The sequence below is a fragment of the Actinia tenebrosa genome, unplaced genomic scaffold (genome assembly GCF_029948245.1).
Source record: "Actinia tenebrosa isolate PJP-AT-01 unplaced genomic scaffold, QUT_ActTen_1.0 PGA_scaffold4__44_contigs__length_22323623, whole genome shotgun sequence".
Classification (NCBI taxonomy): Eukaryota; Metazoa; Cnidaria; class Anthozoa; order Actiniaria; family Actiniidae; genus Actinia; species Actinia tenebrosa.
The window spans coordinates 19,007,547-19,021,733 of record NW_028292581.1 but is presented as its reverse complement, the minus strand read 5'-3'; the positions used below and the strand labels follow the sequence as shown (position 1 = coordinate 19,021,733).

The 14,187-nt window shown below is 37.9% G+C and overlaps 1 protein-coding gene across 1 annotated transcript; it reads left to right on the top strand.

Annotated features, from left to right (window-relative positions):
• Positions 1–5,375: 5,375 nt before the first annotated feature.
• LOC148907421 (uncharacterized) lies at positions 5,376–13,096 on the top strand. The gene is made up of 3 exons (XM_089036865.1): positions 5,376–5,505; positions 7,176–11,735; positions 12,923–13,096. Exon 2 carries the CDS (start codon positions 7,215–7,217, stop codon positions 11,730–11,732), a length of 4,518 nt encoding a protein of 1,505 aa, XP_088892991.1. The 5' UTR covers positions 5,376–5,505; positions 7,176–7,214; the 3' UTR covers positions 11,733–11,735; positions 12,923–13,096.
• Positions 13,097–14,187: the final 1,091 nt, after the last annotated feature.

Below are 14,187 nucleotides of genomic sequence, written 5' to 3'. Positions count from 1 at the left end.
AAGGAGACGTATTCGTTTTCGTCATACTCCATGTTCCACAGACCTCCATGACCATGCTCTACACAGGCTTTGGCTATGTCGGCGAATTCCTTAGGCGTGGACTTCCATCCGTTCCTCTTCTTTGCGGCTAAGAAGTCCAAACTACGAGAGCTAAGGACCTCGTCTGAGAAGTCTTCCCCTAAGGTTTCACAGGCACTTTGAATGCGTTGGTGTTCAATTTCGGGGCGGTAAAGAGTACCATCCTGCGTCATAAACTGACTTCCTTCCGAATCCATCAACCAAACGGAGTTTTCGTGGACTAATTCTATCAATGGTGAAGCTTTATAGACCTTAGTTTCCTTCTTTTTGGGGAACCTAAGTTCTCGCCAAGCGTGTCCATTGTGTTGGTAAATGATTATGGGGGCACCTCTACCTCCGTATTTGTGCGTACCTGGGTAAATGAACCCGTCAGTGATATCTTTTACGTGTATGCGGCGTTCTAAGGCAGTCTCTAACTTCTTGATGTTGTCTATGGTGGCTCCGGCCTTATGTGTGTATTTTTCCCATTTCCTGATGGCTTCTCTTCTCTTTAAAGTTAACTTACTACCACGGGTGGAGTCCTCAAAGAACTCTCTTACTAACTTCGCAACACAGTTACCTGGATGTCGCATTGGTTTGAGCTTCTTAACGTCGGGCTTCTTAATCTCGTACGCACCGTAAATGACCACAGTAACTGGGTAAGCGACCTCGTAAAACATCATGTCAATGCCTACTAACGCTCCCGGGCGCGTATTTTCACTTAAGACAAACAGGTTTTGCTTACCTGACGCCCGAATAGGATTACGGCCCTTTTCGATTATCCACTCGCCGTCTAAATACTTTATAAACGTCAACTCCAAACGGTAGTTACCTTCGGGCATCATGTCGATAATTCTTTCTGCTCTTTCTTCGTTCATCGTCTCATCTGTATCTCCCTCCATAAATGTTGTGAAGGCAAAGTCGGCGTCCAGGCGATCCAACACCTGAGTTCTTAGCTAACGCACAGTTTTGTTTCGTATGCTCTTGATGGCGTCCATCTATATCTAAGGAATATTTTAACCTCCGTTTGCAGTACCCAACAGAGCAGCAGTAAGGGACTTTTCGCGCTGCCACCCGATCGCGCAAGACCCCCTGTAGGGCCTCGTCACTGCTCCAAAAAACCCACCCCCCCTGGTGTTTTTCGATTTGTGATTTTTGGCAATGCCGGCGATTCGCGAGTCCCCCTTACTGCTGCTAATGATCGACTCATCAGCCCTAGTGATGATCAAATCAAGAGTATGACCGTTCTTGTGAGTTGATTCAGTCACATGTTGTTTAAAATTGAACAATTCCAGGAGCCAAGAAATCGCGCAGCTATAGAATCACGGGCATCATCAACGTGGAGGTTATAAAATACGAAACTTAAGACGAGTAGCAAAATAGTGACGCTGGCAGTGAGGCGCGAAGTTCACATGCTCCAAATAATTCCAAGATAAGAAATAGTTTAAAATTTTAAATAATATTTGAAGAGTATACATTTCAACTCGCCAAAAGTAAAACAGAGGTCATCTTTACCATGCGATAAACCTCTTGATTTCTAAAGGTTGAGCACTTGGGGATCTTGTAATTGGAGAACTTTAAGGTCAAATTGCCGCATATTTGAAACTGCTGTACCGAAAGATCTCCATGAAACCAACATAAGCTGTATTGAATCTTATGGTGATTTTAAAGCTATATACATCACAGACATGCTTTACAGCCCGTAAACCAAGTAGTCAGAGGGAGATTATCGTAGGCACACGAAACCCTGACGGCTGGAATCTGAGCTGAGCGAGAATATGATATCTGGAATGTGTTTTTTTTTGATGGAATAATTTCAGTCTAAATAAAAGTGGTGGTGTACACATTTTCCATCGAACTTCTATCGCTGTATGTCTTCAGGTACTAAAAGTAAACAAACAAGACCTTTGATTCCTCCTCTTCAGAAGAGGACACTGCTGCAGTATAATTCTTTTTTAGTAAATCCATGTTGATATTAGAATAAACATTAAAACACTCATTAACAATTCATAAGCTTATGGTCCAATTTATGCCACCATACACGTCACGTGCATGGACCTTTATACTCGATAAAGTCCTCTTTATTAGCATAAAGACATTAAAGTGGTATAGTGATAAAGACATTAAAACATTAAAAAATTCATTAATAATTCATGAAGAAAACACAATAGAATCATGACCATGAAGGAGGTTTTATATCTGATATAGATTCGTCTTCATTTGCATAAACTTTAACTTGGATTTTCTCTATCAAACTTGGTTCATTTCGTAAAGAATTCTGTACAATATGAAAACATACATCATGAGCTTTTTTAGCCGTTTACTAAACTCGCAGATCGTGTTTTGTCGGGTCTAAAACCACTCGGCTGCGCCTCGTGTTTTATACCCCATAAAACACTCCTACTCGTTTTTTAAACACTACTTAGAAAACTCATTAATAATTCATGAAGGAAACACAATAGAAATCATGACCATGAAGGTGATTTTATATCGGATAAAGATTCGTCTTCATTTGCATAAACTTTAACTTGGATTTTCTCTATCAAACTTGGTTCATTTCGTAAAAAAATCGGTACACAATGAGAACAAACATCATAAGTTTTCTAAGCCGTTCAATAATCTCGCAGATCGTGGTTTATCGGGTCTAAAACCACTCGGCTGCGCCTCGTGTTTTATACCCGATAAAACACTCCTGCTCGTTTATTAAACATTACATAAAGTATAAGGACCGCAAAACCAACAATAAGTACAATCACGCCCGATACAACAGAAGTAGATGGACCATAGCGAGCTAAAGGGGTATATTGACAGCTGACAGATACGCTTAACATGCATTTCATTGAAGCATTGAAAGGTCATGTTTGTTTACTTTATTTTAGAGCCTGAACTCCATGGGAAATGCATGGTCTGCCACGGATAGGGACGGTTCATTGGGGGGGGGGGGGGGGGGGGGGATAGTAAAAAATAATAAAATAAAAATATTATCATACAAGCTTTAAAGTGCATATGACACGAAAAAAATTTAATGTTAAAAATGTGTAGTTTATTGGCATTAATAAGTTAATAAGAATATCACACTTAAATTTGTTTCAAAAACGTATTTCTCTAGAAATTCAAGAAAATTTAGCACAAGTTGTGACGTCATTTTGTTTGCAAATCTCCAGATTCAGTTGCAAATACATGAAATATGTTTTAATGTAGAATCTTAATTTCAGGTAGTACACTTTTCAGTTTCCCAACATTTGAAGAATACTATGTAAGCTATCAAATGAAGCTGAATAGATTATGCCTTTTGTTGTTATTTTGTACAAATTACAATTTATATTTTGTGCATTACTACCGAATCTAGAGTATGTGTCAACAAGAGGACGTCACAAATTGGGATTAATTTTCTCAAACATCTCAAGAAATAAGCTTTTGAAACAAATTTCATTACGATGTATTTATTGCTACTAACAAACTATACATTTTAAACGCCCGGAGTAGTCAATCCATAAAAATCGATATCGATAAAAATCGATAGAAATTAGCTGATCGTTTAAAATCGATTAAAAAGAATTGGTGTGAGTTCGATTTTTATCGATTTTATCAATTTTTATCGATCAAGATTTGACAGCTTTAATTCGATCCAATAATGAGTACAATCATATAATCAGCTTTATTTCACGGAAAGTATTCGAAAATATCGATGATAGTGCAATAGATTTTGTAATGTTTAATAAACGAGCAGGAGTGTTTTATCGGGTATAAAACACGAGGCGCAGCCGAGTGGTTTTAGACCCGATAAACCACGATCTGCGAGATTATTGAACGGCTTAGAAAACTTATGTTTGTTCTCATTGTGTACCGATTTTTTTACGAAATGAACCAAGTTTGATAGAGAAAATCCAAGTTAAAGTTTATGCAAATGAAGACGAATCTTTATCAGATATAAAATCACCTTCATGGTCATGATTTCTATTGTGTTTTCTTCATGAATTATTAATGAGTTTTCTAAATAACTTTTAATTCACAAGTAATATGTAGATCAGGCAGCTAATTATCCAAGTACTTTTGCTGTCTGTTCCACTGATCACTATAACAAACTCCTAGTTTGTGCCAAGCTATGGTTACGAAAGAGTAATTTCCGGTGGTGTAAATCCGTAGCCACACGGCCCTCGTACGATCATCGATAGAAATTGTTCAAGAACATAAATCGAAAAAAATCGATATGTATATAATCAATCAATCGATAAAAATCGATACAAAAATTTAGTGTGAGTTCGATTTTTAACGATTGATCGATATCAATCAAATCAGCGGTATCGATTGTTATCGATTTATCGATTGGCAAAATCGATATCGATTTTTATCGATTGACTACTCCGGGTAAACGATGAAATGTTTTCGTGTCATATACTCTTTAAAACTTTGAAAAAAAATATCGAGCAAGGTACCTCATAAATCGCTTTGAGACTCGACATGGCAATACAACAATACAAAGAACAAATTTCGTTATTAATCACATATGTTCCCAAAAAGGTATATTCATCATTTACGTCAGATTTGTGTGATTCTGGTCAGTCTGCAGTTTCCTAACCATTTCCCTTCCGGTTTGCAGTTTCACTGAGCAGCAAGTATAACATCATCATCATGCATACCTGTGGCACCTACTGTTGTGTCTCCATCAAATGTCCCAACACACTGCTGTATTTCTATCTTTCATTTATAAGAAGATACGTTTTAAACCAACAAAGGTTTTGAAGCCATTTGGAATATATTTGGCTGAGCTACGCACGCCGTGTTCGTTAAATTATCCCTACATTCGACGATTCAAGCTAGACAGCCCTCTGCGTTGTACACTGGTTGAATATTTTAACTTTTTTGATAATCTGTGCACCAATTATTTGATATTTGCCAACAAAATTGAACTTTCTGCGAATTTGAACATTTGAGCCGCCATCTTGAATGTGGAGCCAGTGTTGGATGATGGGAACTGGGAGCTAAAAATAGAATAAAAAAGAAAAAGTCTTCCTTGTGAAAAACTAAATACGTTTTTGAATAATAATCAAAAGATGTACAAGAAACTAGATCGATAAACATAATCGCCTTACTTGTCAGACAAAAACCAAATGATCGTAAAAACCTAACAGTGAATTTGAATATTAAGATTGGGATCCCTGTGTCGTTAATACCACATATGCAACTCAGCACATTTCGAAGATGGATTGAAAAACGCTTTGTAAGCTCAAGTTTTTCTTCAAATCTCTTCAATTTTTCACCTTGAACGTGCCTAGACCTACTGTATTCTTGTCTTGTACAACCTTTTTGATAGGAATAGAGATGTTCAAGTGGTATCAGACGATCAATATGTGACTACGATGTGCAACATCGAATAACGAAGGTGGAAGTGCCCTAACACTGATTGCAAGGCCAAGACATGTGCAAAGAAAAACTTCTATCACGACGGTAAGACTACGAATAAATGAAAATATTGTGAAAAGAATAGGGATTAACTTGTATATGACGGATTTATCGCAAGTTGAACCTTTGAATTGAGATAAAAAGACCTGAGATCTTGTTTAAGGTATCAGGGTACCCCAACATCGATTTTTAGGTTTTTATATTTTGCGAGAGAATGCACAATAAGCTATCATTTTCCAAAACTAATTTTCAAATTGGAATTTATTAATAGCAAAGAATAATCGAAAAACGACTTTTTAGCTTTAATAGTTTTCGATTTATTCTTGACATCACTTGTCAACGATCTATCAGCCACTGTTGTTTGATGTTGGACGCTTTTGGACCTTCGTTTTGATTTCCTGCTGCTTGCTTGCTTTTCTCTTTAGTTAGGCGAGGCAGGTATAAAAGTCGGATCGGATCGGAATATTAGAATTTTATTTGAATTATTGAAATATTTTCGAGTATTTGATTTGATAGCCTACATTTTGTAGCCTGCGTCACATCCGGAATTTTCTTCTTAAATACCGTTTGCGAAACATCGCCAGAAAGATTATTCTGGACCCCCGCAAATTGCGCTATTATATATAATAGATTCTGATTGGCTGTTAGACAAGCTCATTCTAACCTGAACTTCCATTGTATAACACTATCAAACCGAATGTGAACGAGCAAAGCGTCCTAGTTTAGCTTAGTTTTCAAAATGGCGTATTCTTTTGATGAGGATCTTCGGACTAGCTAGAGCGTTTCTAGAAGTAAAGAATCAGTTTGAAAAAGAAATTATTTTTCAAGAGCAACAAGATTCCATCAAAGCAGTCTTTGAAAAGGGAAAAGTGTTCGTAAACTTGCCAACGGGCTAGGGAAAGTCGCTCGCTGTTCAGTGTTTACCGATCGTTTGAGTTCTCTCAGACAAGTAAGACTTAAACCAATTATGGACGCATCCTCTCACGCCATAAATATAAAGTTTTTTCATGAGAATGGAATGGTCAACAGTATCGAATGCTTTCTCTAAATCAATGAAAACTGCACATGTGTATATTTGTGTGTGTGTGTGTGTGTGTGTGTGTGTGTGTGTGTGTGTTATTTACCGGCCAGGAGGTCCGGATAGGGAAAAACTGTGCCCGAGGTCTTGAATGTACGCACCGAGGCCGTTAAGCCGAGGTCCGTTTTCAAGACAGAGAGCAAGACGGTAAACAACTTATTCATTTTTTATTTTATCATCTAATTTTTAAATTTTATAATGTAATCTAGCAGTCCCAGGATAACGGACCGGGACGGCGGACAGATACTGAGGGAGTTCGCACAGCCATAGCCTCCTCCGCAGGCACTCTGTCATAAGATGTAACACAGGGATCCCAACGGAGAGTATATCGGATAGTCTGCGGAGGAGGGTAACACAGCCAATCACAACGCACAACTTCTTAGGATACCAGACCGGAAAAAAAAAATTACCCTCCTATTTTTCCATTCCTGTAATGCAAATGCAACTAAACGAAAACGATTAGAATTGATATAAAATTGATAACAATGAATAAACGATATTCCAGAAATCGATAATCATTTACTATACTCACAACGTTTTGACCTGTCATCGATTGCTATCGATTAATACAAGAATTTATCGATTGCACAGGCCGAAATGTTTTTATTACACTTAAAAAGAAAATATTCTTTCACAGTATATTACAGTTGGTCATGAAGCCTTCTGACATAAGAGGATGACTACTGAAAACAGTACTGAACAGTCTGATCTGTTGTATCATACCGTAATACAAAGAGAAGAGAACGAGATTAGAGCATTGATTGATGCTGGTGCTGATGTAAATATAACTGATATAGAAGACACAACTGCTTTGTTTCATGCTGTTCAAGAAAGTAACAACGAGAGTGTGGTTCGTGCATTGATTGATGCTGGTGCTGATGTCAACAAAACTCAATATGGTGGTAAAACTCCTTTGCTTTATGCTGTCCAACAAAGTAACAACGAGAGTGTGGTTCGTGCATTGATTGATGCTGGTGCTCATGTCAACAATACTGATGACGATGGTAAAACTGCTTTGTGTAATGCTGTCCAAGTAAGTAACAACGAGAGTGTGGTTCGTGCATTGATTGATGCTGGTGCTGATGTCAACATGACTCAATATGGTGGTAAAACTCCTTTGCTTTATGCTGTCCAAGAAAGTAACAACGAGAGTGTGGTTCGTGCATTGATTGATGCTGGTGCTGATGTTAACATGACTGATAATGATGGCGAAACTGCTTTATTGTATGCTGTCCAACAAAGTAACAACGAGAGTGTGGTTCGTGCTTTGATTGATGCTGGTGCTGATGTTAACATGACTGATAATGATGGCGAAACTGCTTTGCTTAATGCTGTCCAAGTAAGTAACAACGAGAGTGTGGTTCGTGCATTGATTCATGCTGGTGCTGACGTGAACAAAACTGGTTATTTAGTTCCAACTCCTTTGCTTTATGCTGTCCAACAAAGTAACAACGAGAGTGTGGTTCGAGCATTGATTGATGCTGATGCAGATCTGAATATGACTGATGATGATGGCCAAACGGCTTTGTTTTTTGCTGTCCAAGAAAGTAACAACGAGAGTGTGGTTCGAGCATTGATTGATGCTGATGCAGATCTGAATATGACTGATGTATTTGGCCAAACTGCTTTGTTTTTTGCTGTCCAACAAAGTAACAACGAGAGCGTGGTTCGAGCATTGATTGATGCTGATGCAGATCTGAATATGACTGATGTATTTGGCCAAACTGCTTTGTGTAATGCTGTCCAAGTAAGTAACAACGAGAGTGTAGTCCGTGCATTGATTGATGCTGGTGCTGATGTTAATATGACTGATAATGATGGCGAAACTGCTTTGTTTCATGTTGTCCAAGTAAGTAACAACGAGAGTGTGGTTCGTGCACTGATTGATGATGGTGGTGCATTCGTCAATGTGCGTGATGTTTATGGGAGAAAACCATTGTTTTACGCTCTCGACTGTCCAAAGTCAGTTCGTATTCTTGTTGAAAAGGGACAAAAACAATTCTTTCATTTGAAGGATAACTGTAATTGCAACATTTTGGACTTTTTCGTTGAAAGACATTTATTCAAAGATGATATTAAAGACTTTCTTTCACAAAATATTTCTTCTGGCTTTTTCCAATTGCTTGAAGAATGTGAAGTACAGAAAATAACATTTGCTGAAGCAATTTTAAATGTGACATTCTGTAAGTTTCCTTTGATGTTCGTAGAAAGGTCAAAGTTAAAGCAGAAGAGAGATCTGCCGTTTAGATGTTATGATCAAATTCATATTACTAAGGTCCTAACACAAGCTAGTCAGTTAATCGATAACGAAAAGAAACTGCAAATGTTGATCTGGCTTTTAAATGAAAAATGTACAAATGGAGAAGGGATATCAGAAGCTTTACAATTATTGGTTCAGTTAGGTGCCGATCCTAATAGTGTTGATTCATATGGTAATACAGCCCTTCACTATGCGACTTGTTTACCGTTGATGGGTGTGCCTCAAGAGATCGTGATGGAGATTTGTCTTAAGCTGGAGAACTTTGGTGTACAATTTAACTCGAGAAATCATGAGAATCAAACACCTCTTCTGTTTTGTTTGTCTGAAGATATTGGTGTCCTATCAGAAGATAATCAAATTACTTCTTCTGCGATTGAAGCATTGGTTGAAGTTTGTAAAGTTTTGTCAAAACACGGATCCAGCATTGAAGAAAGGTCTCGAAGTGGAAAAACTGTTTTTCATTTAATGCTAGAGCTTTTCCAGCAAGGACTTCACTTAAGGGATAAGACATTAAGACAAGATGTCTTGCATGAAGCAATAAAGCTTTTACAATTATTCATACCTGCAAAAGTAGCAAAAACACAGATTATTAACATACCTGATGCCGATCTCAACTCACCACTTCGCCTTTGGGCATCACTAGAATTACCATCACCTCAAGACTACACCAGTAATGTTACTAAAGATCTCACATTTGAGGAATTCTTACAAACATTATTAAACGACCTCGTAAGATGTGGAGTAAAACTGAATGCCAGAAATGGTGCCGATCAAACCCCTTTACATTTGTGCAAAACTTGGATCGCTGTGAAGCTGTTACTTGGTTCTGGAGCGAAGGCTAACGATGCCGATTCATTGGAAACATCACCTCTTGTTGCTGCTGCGCGAGTTATGAAAAAGTGGTCACTTGTCGGTTATCAGGGCGGTCTCTACCCAGATGCTTTGGAGTTAGAAGAACCAAAATCCTTTCGGGAAACTGCCATTGACAAGGGACTTGATCCATGGACAGCTGACAAAGAGGGCGAGTCAGTTTTGAGTATTCTTATTGAACACAATGAGTTTGTTCTTGCCAAAGCTTTGGTTGACGTGGCTTGTAAGCGGAACTACACTCAGTCGGAAACATTTGCTATTGGTCTTTTGAATGCCATCTGTAAAGACGAATCAGCACGAACACATTGGAAAAGCATTCTTGTCCAAGATATATTGCAGTCAAGAAAAGGCCAAACCACTTTGTCTGAACCACTTCGTCGTTGCTGTACAAACATAATAAAAGCTGATGATGTTGATGAGGATGATGATGATGAAGAGAGTGACGATGATGATGATGATGATGACGATGATGATAATGATGATGATGAGAGTGACGATGATGATGATGAGAGTGACAATGATGATGATGATGACGATGATGATGATGATGATGATGGGCAGCCTACATCAAAAAAAAGAAGAATGGACACACCAATCTCTTCAATACAAGGAGAGATTGAACACTCGTCTGTCCATTGTGAAATCTTGAAGATCCTTCGTATGTATGGAGCTGATGGCAATTCTTGCTTGGACATGGCAGACTCTTCTGATGCTTTTAAAGAACTCCTCACCGAACCCTTAGATATTAACACAGTGTCTGTACTCATTCCATGGACTTCTATGTCAAAGAAATATGAAGTCAAATTGGCCAAAGTTGCTAGGCATCAAGAGTGCGAGGTGTTCCTTGAGGAATTTTGGTGTCACAAAGAACACGTAGGAAGTGGCTCATATGGCGATGTCTTTGTTGGAATCAACAAGAAGGATGGTAGAGAAGTGGCCTTAAAGCGCATCGTGAAATTACGTATGCAGCGACCAGAAGACAAACGAGAGATTACAAATCTCACAGCGCTTGCAGACTGCGAACAAATTGTTCGTTATTTGTATTTCTTTGAAGAGGAAAAGTTCTCATACATTGTTTTAGAATTGATGGAAGGAAATCTTGACGAGTACCTTACTGATGGTTCCACATTTGACGCCACAAAAAGTATTCAACTTTGTCAAGATGTAGTCAAGGGGTTGGAGTTTCTGCATGAGCAGAATATTATTCATCGCGACCTGAAGCCAGGGAACATTCTCTACAAAACACATCCTCATCTTCGTTTGAAAATTGCAGACTTTGGTCTCAGCCGTCGCATTGATAGTAGCACAACAACAGTGTATGGTACTAATGCAGGAACGAGGTGTTGGATGGCCCCAGAAGTGTTTATGGGTATTTCCATTCATTCCAAGGCATCCGACATGTTTTCATGTGGACTTGTTCTTCATTACGTTCTGTCTAAAAAAAACCACCCATATTCTAAGAACAATAGCCAAATGCCTCTTGATATAGAAACCAACATGAAGAATGGGAGAATAGAAGGATGGGATGGCTGTCTTTCTCCTGAAGCTACTCACCTAGTCAAAAACATGCTTGGTAATGATGAAAACGATCGACCAACTGCAGGAAAAGCTTTGGATCATCCAATGTTCTGGTCAAATAAGAAAAAAGTCGATGTTCTTTTTGCTGTTGGAAACCAGAAAGTGTTTGAATACCCACGTGCGGGAAGATTAACTTGTCTATCTGCTGTTGAGACCGACATTGAGAAGAGCTTTAGTACCATAGTTGTGCATGGAGTGTGGAATGACCCAAGGTATAAGGACATGCCTCATATCTTTGCTGAAATGACGAAAACAAAGAGAAAGTCTTACGATACTCACTCTGTAGTAGAGTTAGTGCGGTTTATACGAAATGCTTACGCGCATGTCTCTGAAAGTACAAGACCAACAGCAGTCAAGAAGATGTTACTGGAAGACTTTGTGTTTCTGAAGTATTTCCCTCATCTTGTGATGGAAGTGTACAAGGTATTGACCGATCATGGATGGGTTCAAACAGTAGAAGAAATCAAGTATGCTATGAACGAGTAAAAGGTAAGATGTTTTAATTCATTGATACCTTTATTTAAGGGTTTTCATATCATGAGCCATTTTGTCAATTTGGGCAGGTGAATATTTTTTCTGTTTTGCCAAAAAATCCTGTTTTTTGACGAATGCTTTCTTTATTTCCTGTAAATAATATTCAAACATGTAGCAAGAGTTTAATTTTGAATGTATCTGAATCGTAATCAATTATCAATGATAAAAAAATTGCTAAAATGCGCGCATCCACTCCCAAGACTCTCACTCCGTTACTACCAACCGTTATTCTTGTGATTCAAGTGAACAAGGCTCTGTACCATTCTTTTCGTTTCTACAAGATTGTCGACAGAAAGTCACAACATTTTGCGATATAAGAATTTAATGAATTTTGTCATTAATTCATAAAGTACCACATTTGGAGGACAGGGACACCTAATATACAAAAAGGTGGGATGCTGGGTGGAAATTTCGAAAATATCAGCTAAAAAGTACACGAGTCCTTTCAAGGTGGACGTGGCAATTGTTATTGTTTCCCCCAAAAAGGACTACATAATATGTATGATTGCTAAGTGACCAAAGCCAGATGGTGAACTTAAAACAAATACCCTAAAAATTAAAACTTTATTTCCGGTTGTTATTTAATCTCGGGTATCTTATTACCTGACAAATACATTACTGGTTTACTGTACGGGGGCCTTTCAGATTTGTGACACCCTAAGAGGTACCAAATCACTGATCTGGAACCTAATGAGTGCGACAAGCATCCCCCTTTTGATAGGAGTCCTGTCTCCCGAGTATGACGTTAAGGGTTTTATTTCCTTTTATTCAACTCAAAAGTTATACCTAAAACTCACACCAAATATAATATCAAACAAAACCCAGCACAGCATGAGAAACCATTCTACTAATAACAATAATAACAATAATAATAATAATATAATAATAATAATAATAATAATAATAATAATAATAATAATAATAATAATAATAATAATGGGGTTCTTATATAGCGCTATTTCACAATTGTCTAAATGCGCAGATCAACAGATTCTTTTATAAGGGTTGGGAGATCAGGGCCTACGGTTTTAAGTCCTTGTCCGAGAAGATTTGAAGGTCTTACCATTTGCAGATATAATTACTTTAATTATTTGAAGACCCTACTGGAAGTAATCGTAGTTGGTTTGTTTTCTTCTCACTAGCTGATGACTGTCATGTACTGTGTGTAAAGGTACCAACGTCACGGAGACACAAGAGACACAAGATTGTTATCAACCATGTATGAACACTGGTATTGTAAAGGACCATTGATAATTGATTTAGTAGGGGAGGGGAGGGGTATCAATCAGTAGGATAAACAAGACTATACACTGGTATTAAAGTACCATTGATATTTGATTTAGTAGGGGAGGGGAGGGGTATCAATCAGTAGGATAGACAAGACACAACACTGTACAACATACACTGGTATTAAAGGACCATTGATAATCGATTTAGTAGGGGAGGGGAGGGGTATCAATCAGTAGCATAAACAAGACTATACGCTGGTATTAAAGGACCATTGATAATTAATTTAGTAGGGGAGGGTAAGGGTATCAATCAGTAGGATAAACAAGACTATACGCTGGTATTAAAGGACCATTGATAATTGATTTAGTAGGGGAGGGTAAGGGTATCTTTTTTTATTTTTAAGAAAAAAAACAACAACAACAACAAAAAATAAATAAATAAATAAAATAAAAAAAATAGCCCATTCAATTTCAGAATTTCAGTTATTCAGAGTGAAACATGGTATTTTTCTCGTAATGGAAGTCATTTCTATAGACAAGCTTACGTCATCCAGATAATTCTATCAATTATCTCATCAATCAAACTTCTTCAGATGAGATTGATTGAAGGTTAATTTAGACACATTGAATGGAGGTATGTCTGAGACTAGCTAGAGTGTTATCAGAACATGTTTTATAATCATTGTACATACAGCTACAGTTTGTGGTTTGATATTTATTGTATAGTTTTCTAATAGGCCCTTTGCAGTTAACGTTCACGTGTCTGTACTGGTGAGCAAATTTTTTGTTTTATTTTAAATTGATACTTTTTAGCTAGCTCTCGTCAAGCAATGTTTGGCGCCAAGGTGTGTTACATTTCCTCATGCGCACTACATGTAATCGGTTAAAAACCGGTTTTAAAACTGGTTTTGTTCGTCCACCATCGTGGACGGCGGTGTATCAAAGGAAACGCTCTACATCGGCAGAGTTTCCTTCCTCCCCGTCTGAAGGTAGGGAGAGAAAGAGAAGAGAGACTCTGGTAGCAGGGAAGATCTCTCGAAAACAGGTTGTAGAAATTTTGTTTGCTCACCAGTATATTTCACCCATGGGAATCAAGATGTTCATTCATTTGCTCTCAGCACGTGATTACTGAGCTGCAAAGGGACTATTGTAGTTTTCTTTACATTCAGCTCTTGTAT

What these genes read in the sequence shown, in the direction of transcription:
- LOC148907421 (XM_089036865.1), top strand. Translation starts at nt 7,215, where the DNA reads ATGACTACTGAAAACAGTACTGAACAGTCTGATCTGTTGTATCATACC.